At 41.8% G+C, this 15567-nt stretch overlaps 2 protein-coding genes across 2 annotated transcripts; one reads left to right on the top strand and one right to left on the bottom strand.

Moving 5' to 3' along the window:
• Nucleotides 1-19: 19 nt before the first annotated feature.
• Nucleotides 20-2224, top strand: cdkn3 (cyclin dependent kinase inhibitor 3). The gene is made up of 7 exons (XM_021574895.3): nt 20-88; nt 518-609; nt 750-850; nt 1184-1406; nt 1631-1662; nt 1755-1858; nt 2059-2224. The coding sequence occupies exons 2-7, from the start codon at nt 527-529 to the stop codon at nt 2146-2148; spliced, it is 633 nt and encodes a 210-aa protein (XP_021430570.2). The 5' UTR covers nt 20-88; nt 518-526; the 3' UTR covers nt 2149-2224.
• A 547-nt stretch (nt 2225-2771) lies between these two features.
• On the bottom strand, nt 2772-15433 carry cnih1 (cornichon family member 1). Its single transcript, XM_036955329.2, has 5 exons — nt 15307-15433; nt 14124-14192; nt 8298-8410; nt 5322-5465; nt 2772-3959 (listed from the first exon to the last, which is right to left on the bottom strand). Exons 1-5 carry the CDS (start codon nt 15385-15387, stop codon nt 3932-3934), a joined length of 435 nt encoding a protein of 144 aa, XP_036811224.1. The 5' UTR covers nt 15388-15433; the 3' UTR covers nt 2772-3931.
• Between the last annotated feature and the right edge of the window lie 134 nt (nt 15434-15567).

Here is a 15567-nt window from a genome sequence, read left to right on the forward strand (position 1 = left end):
GTGTTTTTTTTAAATCGTAGCTGACAAGCGTTCATGAACTCTCTGTCAAAATTTGTACACAAAAAAACGTCAATTCATTGTGTATTTGGTAAGAAAGTCTTATTTATTTTTTTAGCTTCTGATTAACTTCAGGCAATGTTCTCACGATGCTATTAAAAAATAATAATAATTTGCTTTCCATTAGTTAGCTAGCACGATGGTAACTCCATAGCTAGGTCAGACAGCTAACGCTCGTTAGCTTGTGTATCATTCAGATCAAAGTATTATTTAGCTAGCTAACAATTAATGTCTAACACCGATTCCATATTAACACAGATATGAGAGATCTTACAGGTGTTAACGTTAACTTGAAACAGCACTTGACCAAGACGGTCATGTAGACATGGAGTGTGTGTGTTTGGTCGCCAGTGGACCAGTGCACCTACTTGTTCTGTCATTACAGTAACTAGCTAGCTATCGGTTAATGTCGTTTAAAAATGTGTGTGACTGACATAGCTTCCTTCCAACCCCGCCTCAGCCAGAAACAATGAGGACCACCAGTGAGTTTGATTCATCCTCGGATGAAGAGGAAGTTTGTGAAGAGCATCTGACACCTTTCCAGATCTCCTGGCAAGTTGCTAACTGACACATGACTCAGGGCAAAGGTCACTGGCCTGGTTACACATGTCACTGCTCAAGTAGGTGACCCATGTATCTATACATAGCCTAGCGGACCTGGTAGTACATTGATCAACCATTCTCCCTGACAGGTTGCCCTTGTCCATAGTGGACTGTTCTCTGTTTCTTGGAATATGTCCTTTGCCAGGGTGCAAATTCAAAGATATCAGAAGAAATTTACTGAGAGATGTTGGTAAGTTGACCTATTTCTGTGAAATCAAGTGTCCTAATAGTAGGCTAATTGCCCTGAGAGGGCTATGGTGAGATTGGATGGGTTGTGAACTGTTATGTCTTTGTCATCATGGGTAATCATTGTCAGCGGGAGGAGAGGGGGGGGGGGGGGGGGGGATCTTCTCTCTGTCTTTCGGTGCAGTCAAGGCCGACGTGACTGTAGTGTTGTTCTGAATCCGCTTGTTGACATTGTGTCCCAAACGGCATCCTGTTACCTATGGGTGCTCTTTTTATAAGGGAATAGGGGGACATTTGGTCCACATGCCTACAGTATCTTCACATCTTCTTTGTCCAGGTGAGCTGCAGAACCAGGGGGTGCAGGATGTGTTTGTGTTCTGTACCAGAGGAGAGCTCCATAAGTACCGTGTGCCTAGCCTGCTGGAGACCTACAGGCAGCAGGGGCTCGTGGTGCACCACCTGCCCTTCCCTGATGGGGGCACCCCTGATCTGCAGCAGTGCTGCCAGATACTGGAGGGACTGCAAGCCAACCTACACAACAACCGGAAGACTGTCATCCAGTGAGTAGGAAAGTGTTAGTTTGGATTACTGACGGTGTCATGCAATAAAATCGTGCTTTTGACAAGTTCGTCGTTTGACTTGATGCATTAATTTTTAGCCCCTATTAGTGCAATCTCAAAATATTTGAGATGGGGGTCGTTTTAAAGTGCCGGTAGCACGTTCCTGTCTTCACAAAACGAGCACGTGTTTTAACTACTAATATATTCTGTGCTTCTCTCGCCAGTTGTTATGGAGGTCTGGGTCGCTCTGGACTAAGTACGAATTATTATTATTATAAAAAATGTTTTGCTAGTCAGTCATTTTGCCTCAACAACATGACTCTGAACGGGTGTCTCTGTCTTCAACAGTTGCTGCCTGTCTGCTGCTTCAACTGTCCGTCTCCATGACTCCCAACAAAGCCATCGAGATCCTAAGAGAGCACAGAGGGGGTGGGGCCATTCAGACAGTCAAGGTGAGGAGACACTTCTAATCTTTATCAAAAATCTCTTATTGTAGAAGCCTGGTCCCAGATCTGTTTTTGCTCTTGCCAGCTCCATTGCTGAGCCATAAATTCATTGTTGTCAAGAGAGCAGAAACAGATTTGGAGCCACTAATGTATTGTCTGTCCAGATTCTCTATAATGTTGCTGTAACTTCCTCTTTCCTCCTTCAGCAATACAACTTCCTGCATGAGTTCCGGGAAAAATACTCTGCCTACCAAGAAACCAAGGCAGTCTCAACAGAGCGATCGGTGTCGCGGTGATACCATTCCCCTTCAACATCAACTGAACTCTGTCCTTTTTAAATTAATTGGGAGTAATAAAAGCATTGAATATTAACCGCTCTCAAGAAGAGATGGTTTGACATGATTGTATGTGTTCTCTTAAAGCACTTTTTTTTTAAAGAATGTTTGTTTTTAAAGCCCTATTGTTCTTAAACTAAAAGTTTAAGAGATCATCGTGTTGCCATGCTCTGATATCTGCTTTCCATTATGAAAGAACTATTTGAATCCCAATACAGTGGCTTCTATTACGTGGGACTGTTGTCTGAGGCGTGAGCGCCATGTTTGTACAGCATAATGGTAGATCAGCTCTGTCCATTGAGCCAGGAAATTAAACCAATCTGGTGCACATTAGTGTAGGTTTATTTGGAGTCTAGTTGTGATTTTGGGTCTAGATTCAATCTGTACTGTGGAAAATCCGCTTTAAAGACTTTCCCCCCCCCCGATTGGGCCGATTCTATGCAGCACTTACCATGAATGTGTTCAGATTTGAATATTTTCCTTGGTGAAATTAGCTTCTCTAGTATGAACATGTGGGAAGTGAAGAAACAATTTACTTCCTGATGACTTTACAGGTTGGATTAAAAAGTCAATTACAGAAGACATTGGGATAAATATTCTTTATCTTTTTAGAAAGTAGTCAAATTCCTGCAAATGGAAATCAAATCAAGACAACCTGATTAAAAATCCTGAAATTGTCACAATGTAATAGGAGTGTGAAACTTGGCAAAAGACACATTCTCAAATAAATAAAAATTGATATTTTTTTTGGTAGCCAAAATTGAAATATACATTTTTAAACCAATGCAGTAAAGTCAAATCTAAACAGGTACATGATGGAATTGGTTGTTTTTGAGTACATAGCAGGTTCAAATGGTTACACACATGCCTCAGTAGGAACGTTTTTATGATCACACATTTCAGAAATGTCTACTCGGGATTGCTGTAGCGTCACATCAAAATAGCCTATTAGCATCTACAAACAAAAACGCCCCTTAAAAGCAAGTATGTATAACGAGGGGCCACAAAAGTAGAATGATACGTTTTCAGAAAGCATAGTAAACCTAAAATAAATGTATCAAATAGTTTGATATAAGACAACCGTACTGATTGTCCCTGTCTGTGCAACACATTTCCCATCAGGTGATCAAGATAAGACTCATTCAACCCTTTATTCACCTATTTAGGTGAGTTCGAGTTTTCAATATTCTACAATTGAATAAGCATGTAATTATGACAACCCCAACACAAAATAAAATGTTCACAAGCTTGGCATATAATTCACATCCTTAATACAGTATTTATTAGATAATAAGCAACACAGCTCTGAATATAACTGACGGTGTTGATCACAACAGAATCTCTTCTAATTTGTAAACAGTAGGGAGGGGTGGGGGTCCAAAAAAACTATTTGAAATCAATTTTAAAGCATCAGATAACCACCTAATGAGGGGGGGTGGGGGGGGTCCAAATGTCTGTCGTTGTTAGTCTTCCTCTCAGAAAGCATTCAGTGGACTGACTAAAACTATGAACGAGAGGAAAGCTGTGACCCAATTTGAAGATAAAAATAAAAAAAAGGGAGAAATGTTGTTTGTAATGTCTGCTCTGGGTAGGGGAGGTTAGGTTAGTCCATCCTGTTGAAACGGCAGACATCTTGTATCACTCTGTGGTAAATAATCAGTCTTCCTGCAGGTCCCGGTTTCAGCTTCTCCACTGAAACCACAGCGTTTCATCTCGTACATGCAGATCATTCCTCTGACCACTCTTAAGAGCTCACCAACACGTAGATCATCCTGTTAGAGAGGGAGAAAAAAATAAAATCAGGAAAATAAAGATAATTTGTTTAGGGTGGCGATGTTTAAATCGATTCTCTGGCATATCGTCTGGAGTGAAGACTGGATTAAAAAAAATACACAAAAATGACTAATGGTGTGATATTCGTTAGGATAATTATTTGAGCCAGAGAAGATCTTCCGTGTATTTACTATAAATGGCAAGTAACACTTGAAAACAAAGGAAAACCAGAGCCTTGAATAGGCAGATGATATTACATACCCATAGAGATAATAACATACCCATAGAGATAGTAGAGGTAGAGATAATAACATACCCATAGAGATAGTAGAGGTGGTAGAGATAATAACATACCCATAGAGATAGTAGAGGTAGAGATAATAACAAACCCGTAGAGATAGTAGAGGTAGAGATAATAACATACCCATAGAGATAGTAGAGGTAGAGATAATAACATACCCATAGAGATAGTAGAGGTAGAGATAATAACATACCCATAGAGATAGTAGAGGTGGTAGAGATAATAACATACCCATAGAGATAGTAGAGGTAGAGATAATAACAAACCCATAGAGATAGTAGAGGTAGAGATAATAACATACCCATAGAGATAGTAGAGGTAGAGATAATAACATACCCATAGAGATAGTAGAGGTGGTAGAGATAATAACATACCCATAGAGATAGTAGAGGTAGAGATAATAACAAATCCGTAGAGATAGTAGAGGTAGAGATAATAACATACCCATAGAGATAGTAGAGGTAGAGATAATAACATACCCATAGAGATAGTAGAGGTAGAGATAATAACATACCCATAGAGATAGTAGAGGTGGTAGAGATAATAACATACCCATAGAGATAGTAGAGGTAGAGATAATAACAAACCCGTAGAGGTAGAGATAATAACATACCCATAGAGATAGTAGAGGTGGTAGAGATAATGACATACCCATAGAGATAGAGGTAGAGATAATAACATACCCGTAGAGATAGTAGAGGTAGACATAACATACCCATAGAGATAGTAGAGGAGGTAGAGATAATAACATACCCATAGAGATAGTAGAGGAGGTAGAGATAATAACATATCCATAGAGATAGTAGAGGTAGACATAACAACATACCCATAGAGAAGGTAGAGATAATAACATATCCATAGAGATTGTAGAGGTAGAGATAATAACATACCCATAGAGATAGTAGAAGGAGAGGAGGTAGAGATAATAACATACCCATAGAGATAGTAGAGGTAGAGATAATAACATACCCATAGAGATAGTAGAAGGAGAGGAGGTAGAGATAATAACATACCCATAGAGATAGTAAAAGAAGGAGAGGAGGTAGAGATAATAACATACCCATAGAGATAGTAGAAGAAGGAGAGGAGGTAGAAGGCCAGTTTGCACCAGCCCTCCTTTTGACAGAAGGCCAGGATGTCAGCGTTCATGATCGTAGTTGGATCATAGAGGCCTGGACCACTCATCACCGGCCTGCTCATATACCTGCAGAAAAACATATGAGACAAAAATGTATGATTACCCTTTAGAAACATATGAAACATTTACTCATATACCTGCATGAAAACACAAGACATTAGCCGTGTTCGAATACTTATACAAACAGCACTATTTGTGATGTAATTTGAGTACGTAGTATGCTTTTTTGGTCATGGTATGGTATAGATAGTATGCTAAAAGTTCCCAGATGTCGTACTACATTCGCCAAAATACGAAGTATACAAGCAGTGGACACGATTTCCATGCTTTTAGGGCCCATAATGCAATTCTTCAGAAAATGGGCGTGGCTTCATAGTGTTTCAGAATTGAAGAAAATGGCGGAAAATATGAAGCCGAAGTCCGACGAGAGCGGATACAAATTAATTGCTTTAACTAATGACAAAGGTTAAGCAGTGTAATAAAGTAATGACTTTTCAAATAAGTTAAGCTACACGTTATGTTGGCGGACATTTTTTTGTTGCCTACGCTATCCTTACGCGTAGCATATCATTACAGCAGCTAGCTAACGCTAATTGGCTACTAAATCCAAATCAAATGTGTTAATATAGCCCTTCTAACATCAGCTGATATCTCAAAGTGCCTAAAACCGCAAACAGCAAGCAATGCAGGTGTAAAAGCTACTAAAAGATGGAACTTGCCCGTATATTAACTAGATGATACCTAACTAACTACACAAAGTTCATTGACGTGATTATTCAAGTCATTCTAGGCTAAGTGGTATAGTCGTTGTGCTTTCTCAATGGACATAAATTAGCTCTGGCTATCTACTCTGATTTCAGACCACTTTCGCCTTAGTGTGCCAGAACGCAGAATAACTGACGAATTTACGAACGTGCAACACCAGTTGAATGGCCGGTGTCGGCAAACGTCAACAAAAAAAGCTGAATTAAATTGTTGCCTGCAGCAGCAAATCGTCACCAACGATCTGGATGACATTGAAACAGCCTAACCAGCTCTGCTAGAGAGTGTAAAATTGTCATTTGTGTCTGGAAGTAACTAGTCTCTCGCCTAGAAGGAACGGACAAACTGAATTTACAAATGCCCAGAGCACACTCTGGCACTTCAGACTGAATTTACAAACACACCCAAAGTCATAAAATGTATAGCTAGTAATTTGATGCTAAAAAGCTAGCAAGAGGTTGCATAGCAACAGTATCAACTTCCGGTAGACAGACTTAGTGCTAGTATACTCAACTGAATGGATACTGTTTGTTTACAGTATACTAAAATGAACTACTCATTAAGTGTGTAGTATACAGTATGTTAGTTTGGGTATTGTTGGATCCTGTGTTTTACATTATAGCCATTACCATGTATATGATTGAATATTATCTGCTGTTGGCTTGTGTGGATGTATGTGTTAAGCAACATAGCTGACTTGAAACATTGTTAAAAGTGTCAGGGCCAGGGGACTTTCTCATGATGGAAAAATACAGAGAAGCATGAAGACAGGAACTGTTCAAATTAGTTGGGAGGGGGGCACATTCAGAGCGGGGTGTTGCGAGAACAAGCAGTCTTTTGTTAGATAACGGAGCCAGGTGCGAGATAACGGTATGGAGCATGAGAGCCTGGATGTTCTTCACAAGCAACAGTTACATCTATCAACAGAAGCGCCAAGAGGCGGGGACCCGCCTGAGCGCCTGCAATAGGCTGAGCAAGTTTAAAACACGCCCAGTCTCTACTGTGATAGGCCAACAGACGGGTTGGAACTGTCTATCACAGTATAAAGAATACTGTTTTACATACGTCTTGTCAGTTCTCTGTTCTGCCCTGCGAGGTGGGACAGAGAGCCCGTATATACGAAAGTTGCTTTTGCCATTTATTACTTAGCTAATAAAAAATACATAGTATAAAATCGGTGACTCATTGTTATATTTATCCTGATACCAGATTCGAATAACAGTATTCAAACACAGCTATTTATTCATAACACATTAAACATGTACTTATAGGGGGGAAAAATAAAGTATTTCTGCATTCCAGCATTAAGACAGGACACATAGCTGTGTTCAGCTTGGTTTCTAAGTCAACTACACTGGTTTCTGTAGAAACATTACTAAACACCGAAAGGCAGCATTACAAACGGGAGCATTAACCAAGCAGAAATCCGTCACCCAGGTCGAGATTAAATCAAGTTGTTTTCAACAAATCGTTAAAAAAAAAAAAAAGCAGTTGTAAGGGTCAACGTTGCAGCGGGAATAGCGCCCCAATTTCGTGGTATCCAATTGTTGTAGTAGCTACTATCTTGTCTCATTGCTACAACTCCCGTACGGGCTCGGGAGAGACGAAGGCTGAAGGTCATGCGTCCTCCAATACACAACCCAACCAGACGTACTGCTTCTTAACACCGTGCCCCTGGCAACCTTGGCTAGCGCGCACTGCGCCCGGCCCGCCACAGGAGTTGCTGGTGCGCGATGTAGACAAGGAGATCCCTACCGACCAATCCCTCCCTAACCCGGACGACGCTAGGCCAATTGTGCGTCGCCCCACGGACCTCCCGGTCGCGGCCGGTTACGACAGAGCCTGGGCGCGAACCCAGGGACTCTGATAGTACAGAGCCCTTAACCACTGCGCCACCCGGGAGGCCCCTGGGTTAGAATGTTTTAATGTAAGGCTTAGACTCAATCTGATCCAGCGTTATATCGCGCTCGACGTTTAAAGGTGAATTTCAGATTGAGTTGACATCTGCAGCATTTACCATTAACGTGATATATGCTAACGCGGAAACATTGCCTTTAAAAAAAAAGCACATTGATCGACAGCACTCCAAGGGTTGAATCCCGGTCAAAGTCAAGGTTGTTCTAGATGTGTACGTACCTCCAGACGTGGTAGGCCAGCAGTGGCATGTTGAGGCCTAGGGTGAGCCACTCAGCAGCACACAGGAACATCACACAGAAGAACACATGGATGAGATACTCCGGGAGCACAAGCTGGGAGGAGCATGTAAACAACATTAGTAAACAACACATTATTAGCCTTATAAGGAGGGAGTCATATGAACAAGACAAGAGTCAGGAGGAGTCTCTGAAGGCTGCCTCAGACCATTCTACAGACTGGACAAGAGTCAGGAGGAGTCTCTGAAGGCTGCCTCAGACCGGTCTTCAGATTTCAGAAATTAAACTGACTCAAACTGAAATAGACTGTAGAATACACCTATAAATCAGGAAATAGACATCTCAAAATCTCTCAGATTGTTTTAGACTTTATGTTAATAATTAGAACATAACAATAAAGTACACAGGACACCATGAACAGGAATTAAATAGATAATGGAACTAACAGTCAGATTTCATCAACATTTTGAAGAAACAGCCCCCCCCCCCTCAGCACACACACATTGTTGATGATTTTAACACACGTTGACATTACGTCATACAGTAGATGCTCATTGCACAAGACCTTGGGGGTGGTTGGCAGGGCAGAGAACAGAACGCACCTTTCACCATTCATGCACTACCAAGAGACATACGACGTGAAACATGCATCATATCATATACGTTTGGACCAGAGAGAGGACACCAGTGCCGGAGGAATCAACTCACACCTAGGCTGCGTCCAAATGGCACTCTATTCCCTATTTAACAAAAAAATAAGTGCACTACTTTTTGAACAAAGCCCTATGGTTAATCTATGGGCCCTGGCCTGGTCAAAAGTAGCGCACAATGTAGGGAATAGGGTGCCTTTTTGGGGACGCAGGGGTGAGTGATCCTGTCTGTCTGTCCCATAGGGCAGGACAGGGCTACTGTGATGTCATCTGGTGTAGGCTCTGGCTTGTGAGGAGGAGGAGGGAGGGAGGGAGGGGGGGGCAGATGGAATCACTACATGGAAGCCATGCATTTGATCAAGGAGGGGTGGTTCAGGATGACCCGCCACTGCCCACAGATGGAAGGGGGGGTGGGGTGGGAGGGGTGGTTCAGGATGACCCACCACTGCCCACAGATGGAAGGGGGGTGGGGTGGGAGGGGTGGTTCAGGATGACCCGCCACTGCCCACAGATGGAAGGGGGGTGGGGTGGGAGGGGGTGGACACAGTGGGTTTTATCCCTGCACTGCTACATGTGGAAGGAGACGGAACCCTATTTCCTATAGGGACACTGGTCAAAAGTAGTGCACTACATAGGGAATAGGGTGCCCCCCTTGGGACACAAGCTATATGACGTTGCCCATAAGAGAAAACGAAACTATTAAGGGCAAATTTGATTACTTAAGATTAAACCTGTGAAACTCAAATCTGCAGGTCTGTGATGCGGCGCCCATCTTGAACAGAACTAGAGATTAGGATGAAAACCCAAAATCGCACTCTAATTCCCTACATAGTGCCTTACTTTTGACGAGGGCCCTGGTCTAAAGTCGTGCACTACATGGGGAATAGGGTTCCATTTTGGATTCACACTATACCTAGATGAATTCATGTTTCATGTAAATTAACTCCACCCATCTTTACTATTCAATCAGTGATTCCTACAAAATGTTGATCTAGAGGGTGTTAGATTCTACAGCCATCTGTTCCAAACCCCCCCCAGGTGACCATATATAGGCTTGAGCCAAAGTCTAGTAAAAATCTACTGTCGTTGTGTTTACAAACAACTATTAAACTCAAAACGCTAGTCTAGAAAGCATGACGGTCAAGCAATTGGGGATATAAAAAAAAAAAATCTCAGCATTTTACAGCACTACTTTATTTTGACAATTTAGAATTGATTCTTACACCGGTGTTAAAAAAAAAAAAAAACTGGCAACCTTGGACTAGTTAAGACATACAAAGGCAGTAGGGTTGTGGTACAACAACAGGTCTGAATGATCCAGGCCAGAGTAATACAACACAGATGAACCAGTCCAGAGATCCACAGTAACACAACACAGATTAACCAGTCCAGAGAACCACAGTAACACAACATAGATTAACCAGTCCAGAGATCCACAGTAATACGACACAGATGAACCAGTCCAGAGATCCACAGTAACACAACACAGATGAACCAGTCCAGAGATCCACAGTAACACAACATAGATTAACCAGTCCAGAGATCCACAGTAACACAACATAGATTAACCAGTCCAGAGATCCACAGTAACACAACATAGATTAACCAGTCCAGAGAACCACAGTAACACAACATAGATTAACCAGTCCAGAGATCCACAGTAATACGACACAGATTAACCAGTCCAGAGATCCACAGTAACACAACACAGATTAACCAGTCCAGAGATCCACAGTAACACGACACAGATTAACCAGTCCAGAGATCCACAGTAATACGACACAGATAAACCAGTCCAGAGATCCACAGTAATACGACACAGATTAACCAGTCCAGAGATCCACAGTAACACAACACAGATTAACCAGTCCAGAGATCCACAGTAACACAACATAGATTAACCAGTCCAGAGAACCACAGTAACACAACATAGATTAACCAGTCCAGAGATCCACAGTAATACGACACAGATTAACCAGTCCAGAGATCCACAGTAACACAACATAGATTAACCAGTCCAGAGATCCACAGTAACAACACAGATTAACCAGTCCAGAGATCCACAGCAATACAACACAGATTAACCAGTCCAGAGAACCACAGTAACACAACATAGATTAACCAGTCCAGAGATCCACAGTAACACAACATAGATTAACCAGTCCAGAGATCCACAGTAACGCAACATAGATTAACCAGTCCAGAGATCCACAGTAACACAACATAGATTAACCAGTCCAGAGATCCACAGTAACACAACATAGATTAACCAGTCCAGAGATCCACAGTAACACAACATAGATTAACCAGTCCAGAGATCCACAGTAACGCAACATAGATTAACCAGTCCAGAGATCCACAGTAACACAACATAGATTAACCAGTCCAGAGATCCACAGTAACACAACATAGATTAACCAGTCCAGAGATCCACAGTAACGCAACATAGATTAACCAGTCCAGAGATCCACAGTAACACAACATAGATTAACCAGTCCAGAGATCCACAGTAACACAACATAGATTAACCAGTCCAGAGATCCACAGTAACACAACATAGATTAACCAGTCCAGAGATCCACAGTAACGCAACATAGATTAACCAGTCCAGAGATCCACAGTAACACAACATAGATTAACCAGTCCAGAGATCCACAGTAACACAACATAGATTAACCAGTCCAGAGATCCACAGTAACACAACACAGATTAACCAGTCCAGAGATCCACAGTAACACAACACAGATTAACCAGTCCAGAGATCCACAGTAATACAACACAGATTAACCAGTCCAGAGATCCACAGTAATAAAACACAGATTAACCGCCTGGTTTAAGGAGTCTCCTGTCACTGTCCACACAAAATCCATGTTAAACTGTCGGAGACCCGTCAGTGGAACTATAATACTCACTCTTTAAATATTGAATTATAGCCTAACCTATTAAAATGTAGGCTTGGCCCTACTTAAAATATCTCCTTGGGGGGAAAAAAAATAAAAAATAAAATAGTATTCCCATTAAATCCTCAGCCAACTAGTGAATAAATAGGTCATTTTAATATTAGGGATATTACAGACGTGTCCTTATCACAGCACTATGTGGAAACAAAGGGTAGGTTGTATAGATTCATGCATGTTCTGAGCATTTGCAAGTCTTTTCAGTTAACGTTTGTACGTAGTGCTACACAGGTCAATAACATTGGTGTCTGCATTGATGCAGTCTTCCACACATCCCAATGCTTTTGAGGAACACCTCGTCCAGTGTAATACAACAACAACTACACCTCCTACAGACCAAAGACCCCTCTTGGTGAGCGTCCCGAATGGCATCCCTAATCCCTATGGTGGCCCTGGTCAAAAGTAGTGCACCACTAAAATAGGGAATAGGGTGCCTGTTTTGGGATACAAGCTTTAAAATGATTATAAATAAAAGGGTACACAAACACATTTTGGACCAGTTTTTACCCCCCCCCCCCATTTCCTTACACTTTGATATATGAAATCTGAAGCACTGAAGAGCCAGTGACAGACATAGAAACATAGCAGCCTGTTAAAAGTGGTTGAAATGAAGTCTATGCTATGAGCTACTGTACTCTCCAATCACGAAGGATCTATATATCTCACAGGGGGAAATGGGCTGGGTGATACAGAAGGCACACAACTCAGGAAGCAATGCAACGTAGTAACATGTGTACATGACTGCTATGCTAGTGGCTCAGGCACGAGAAAGAACCAAAACAACAAAAAAAAAGGAGAAATGGAAACTGGCAGTTGAACTTCATCATAGGACTCAACTCTTGAGGATGTTCGACCGAGTCAGGGTCTAACAACATCCTATAAACTGCGTAGAGCCGGTTTGGCTATGCTAAGTCATTTTGTAATATCAATCAGCACAGAAAGCTGAGACTCCAATCCATAACCCTGATGTAAATTAGTCCAATGAGGGCAACTATTCTGAGAATTGTTCACTGAAAAGACGTTTGCAAACACCCCCCCCCCCGTGCAGAATGACAGACTGGAGACTGAACTTGAACTGGCATTTTATATCGAAGATCGGTACAAACCTTCAACGCAATTTTGACTCTTTTAATCTTTTTGACCTTTTCAACTGTCTTTATGCCGATAAAAAATTGTAGATAAAAAAAAATGTGTTAGAGTTTGACAACTGACAAGATCACTGTAGATTAACAGTCAGATACTCAGGTTGGAATTAAGCATAACAGCAGAGAAATCCCTCAGTGTGACTACTAGGCCATAACCTCATCCCTCCTTAGTGTGACTACTAGGCCATAACCTCATCCCTCCTTAGTGTGACTACTAGGCCATAACCTCATCCCTCCTTAGTGTGACTACTAGGCCATAACCTCATCCCTCCTTAGTGTGACTACTAGGCCATAACCTCATCCCTCCTTAGTGTGACTACTAGGCCATAACCTCATCCCTCCTTAGTGTGACTACTAGGCCATAACCTCATCCCTCCTTAGTGTGACTACTAGGCCGTAACCTCATCCATCCTTAGTGTGACTACTAGGCCGTAGTAACCTCATCCCTCCTCAGTGTGACTACTAGGCCGCAACCTCATCCATCCTCAGTGTGACCACTAGGCCGTAACCTCATCCCTCCTTAGTGTGACTACTAGGCCATAACCTCATCCCTCCTTAGTGTGAATCCTTAGTGTGACTACTAGGCCGTAACCTCATCCATCCTCAGTGTGACTACTAGGCCGTAGTAACCTCATCCCTCCTCAGTGTGACTACTAGGCCGCAACCTCATCCATCCTCAGTGTGACCACTAGGCCGTAACCTCATCCCTCCTCAGTGTGAATACTAGGCCGTAGTAATCTCATCCCTCCTCAGTGTGACTACTAGGCCGTAACCTCATCCATCCTTAGTGTGACTACTAGGCCGTAGTAACCTCATCCCTCCTTAGTGTGACTAGTAGGCTATAACCTCATCCCCCCTTAGTGTGACTACTAGGCCGTAGTAACTTCATCCCTCCTTAGTGTGACTACTAGGCCATAACCTCATCCCTCCTTAGTGTGACTACTAGGCCGTAACCTCATCCATCCTACTACATACATACATTATAGAAAGCAAATCAGTATTGGGTCAAAGAAGCTAGGAGAAAGATGTCACCTACAACCATACATGTTTTACTCACCGGATTCAATGTGTTACATTGATCAATAGGATTCTTGTAATCAGTCTTCAGTTCATCAAATGCAATTATCTGTAGAGAAAGAGAATGTATGTTTAAGCAAACGACTTCATCCCACATCTTGTATGACAGAGACAACTGCATCATTGAACATAAACAACGATTGCAAATCATCAAGATTGGCATTTTTTTTTAAATGTGAACGTAAATAGTCGAATATAGTTTTTTTTTAAATCAACATTGTCCGAGAGAGTTTTACACGGTTATCAATACATCACGCAAAAGTAAGCCAATATGAAACACAGGCCTTATTTTAAATGTTTCTAAAAAATTCCCAAAGGGGAAAAATGAATCGTGGAAAAACGATTGGAACCATTTCCCTGTTCGACCGCTAGGTTTTATGGGTATTAGGACACGTCCACTGTGGTCATTAGCAGTGAGGAGAAATTAGCTTTGTAGAAATTAGAGAACAAATATCCCCAGGAGGATACTGTTGTACTACAGTGTTTGTTTACAACGTCCTCAAGCACTAGCTAACGTTAATAGCTACAACAACAGCCAGCACAGGGACTAATACATTATGCAGGCATGTGGATTAATAACTGGTATCCCAATAACAGTCTAACTCAGGAGACTTCAGAGGCATCGAAAGTGAGTTTTTATCCGAGAAGAAATAGAAAGTATAGAATCTGGAAGACTGGGACAAACAGAAAACATGGAAAATGGCAGTAATCAAGTCAGAGGATTGTCATGTTTCGACGAGGCCCCCGGTTAATTAGTGTATTAGCTTATCTTATTTCGCCAACTAATGTTACTGTGTTACACCCTATTTTAGATACCTCCATATAGCTAGGAAGCTACCGTTAACTATGGCAATCATACGCTGATGTTACCATTCAAAGTTAGCTAAATGCTAACGGGTGGCTAGCTACGTATTGTATGTAAAATAAATAGTTAACCATTTGTTTCTGGATAGCTAGTTAGGACACATATTCTGGTCGTGGACATAAACGAATGAGTATGTTCGGTCCAACAACACGAATTGGTGTGTGTGCCATTCATTCTTGGTTGGTTAACGGGTGCCAAAAGCCCGTTTGCCACTAGTTTAGAAGAAAACATTCTCTCTATATAATACCTACATTCACTTTAAAATCATACCGTTTGATTAAGACATCATTATACTTACGTGCCAAATGGCGAAGAAAATAAGAGCGGCCGTAAGCAATAGAGCAAGCATGTAACAAAAGGCCGCGAATGTGAACGCCATTTTTGTGTTGTGTAGCTTGACACAGAAACTACAGAACGCTGCGACTGCAGAGGAACTTCAGACAGGAAGGAAGAGGAAACAGAGTATGCGCACATATTTCCCCTACTTCCGGATGCGTTCCACAGTGTCGCGACAGGCGCGATTTTGGCAGCCCATAGGAGTTTCACGAAAGAATAAGCA

This window comes from Oncorhynchus mykiss, chromosome 19 (genome assembly GCF_057628025.1).
Source record: "Oncorhynchus mykiss isolate SJ-2025 chromosome 19, ASM5762802v1, whole genome shotgun sequence".
Taxonomy (NCBI): domain Eukaryota; kingdom Metazoa; phylum Chordata; class Actinopteri; order Salmoniformes; family Salmonidae; genus Oncorhynchus; species Oncorhynchus mykiss.

Coding starts and splice junctions, on each gene's coding strand:
- cdkn3 (XM_021574895.3), top strand. CDS start 527: ATGAGGACCACCAGTGAGTTTGATTCATCCTCGGATGAAGAGGAAGTT. Junction 610..749: donor ACACCTTTCCAGATCTCCTG/GCAAGTTGCTAA, acceptor TCTCCCTGACAG/GTTGCCCTTGTCCATAGTGG. Junction 1,407..1,630: donor AACCGGAAGACTGTCATCCA/GTGAGTAGGAAA, acceptor TTCTCTCGCCAG/TTGTTATGGAGGTCTGGGTC.
- cnih1 (XM_036955329.2), bottom strand. CDS start 15,387: ATGGCGTTCACATTCGCGGCCTTTTGTTACATGCTTGCTCTATTGCTT. Junction 8,411..14,123: donor AATGTAACACATTGAATCCG/GTGAGTAAAACA, acceptor TGCTCCTCCCAG/CTTGTGCTCCCGGAGTATCT. Junction 5,466..8,297: donor CTGGCCTACCACGTCTGGAG/GTACGTACACAT, acceptor GTTTTTCTGCAG/GTATATGAGCAGGCCGGTGA.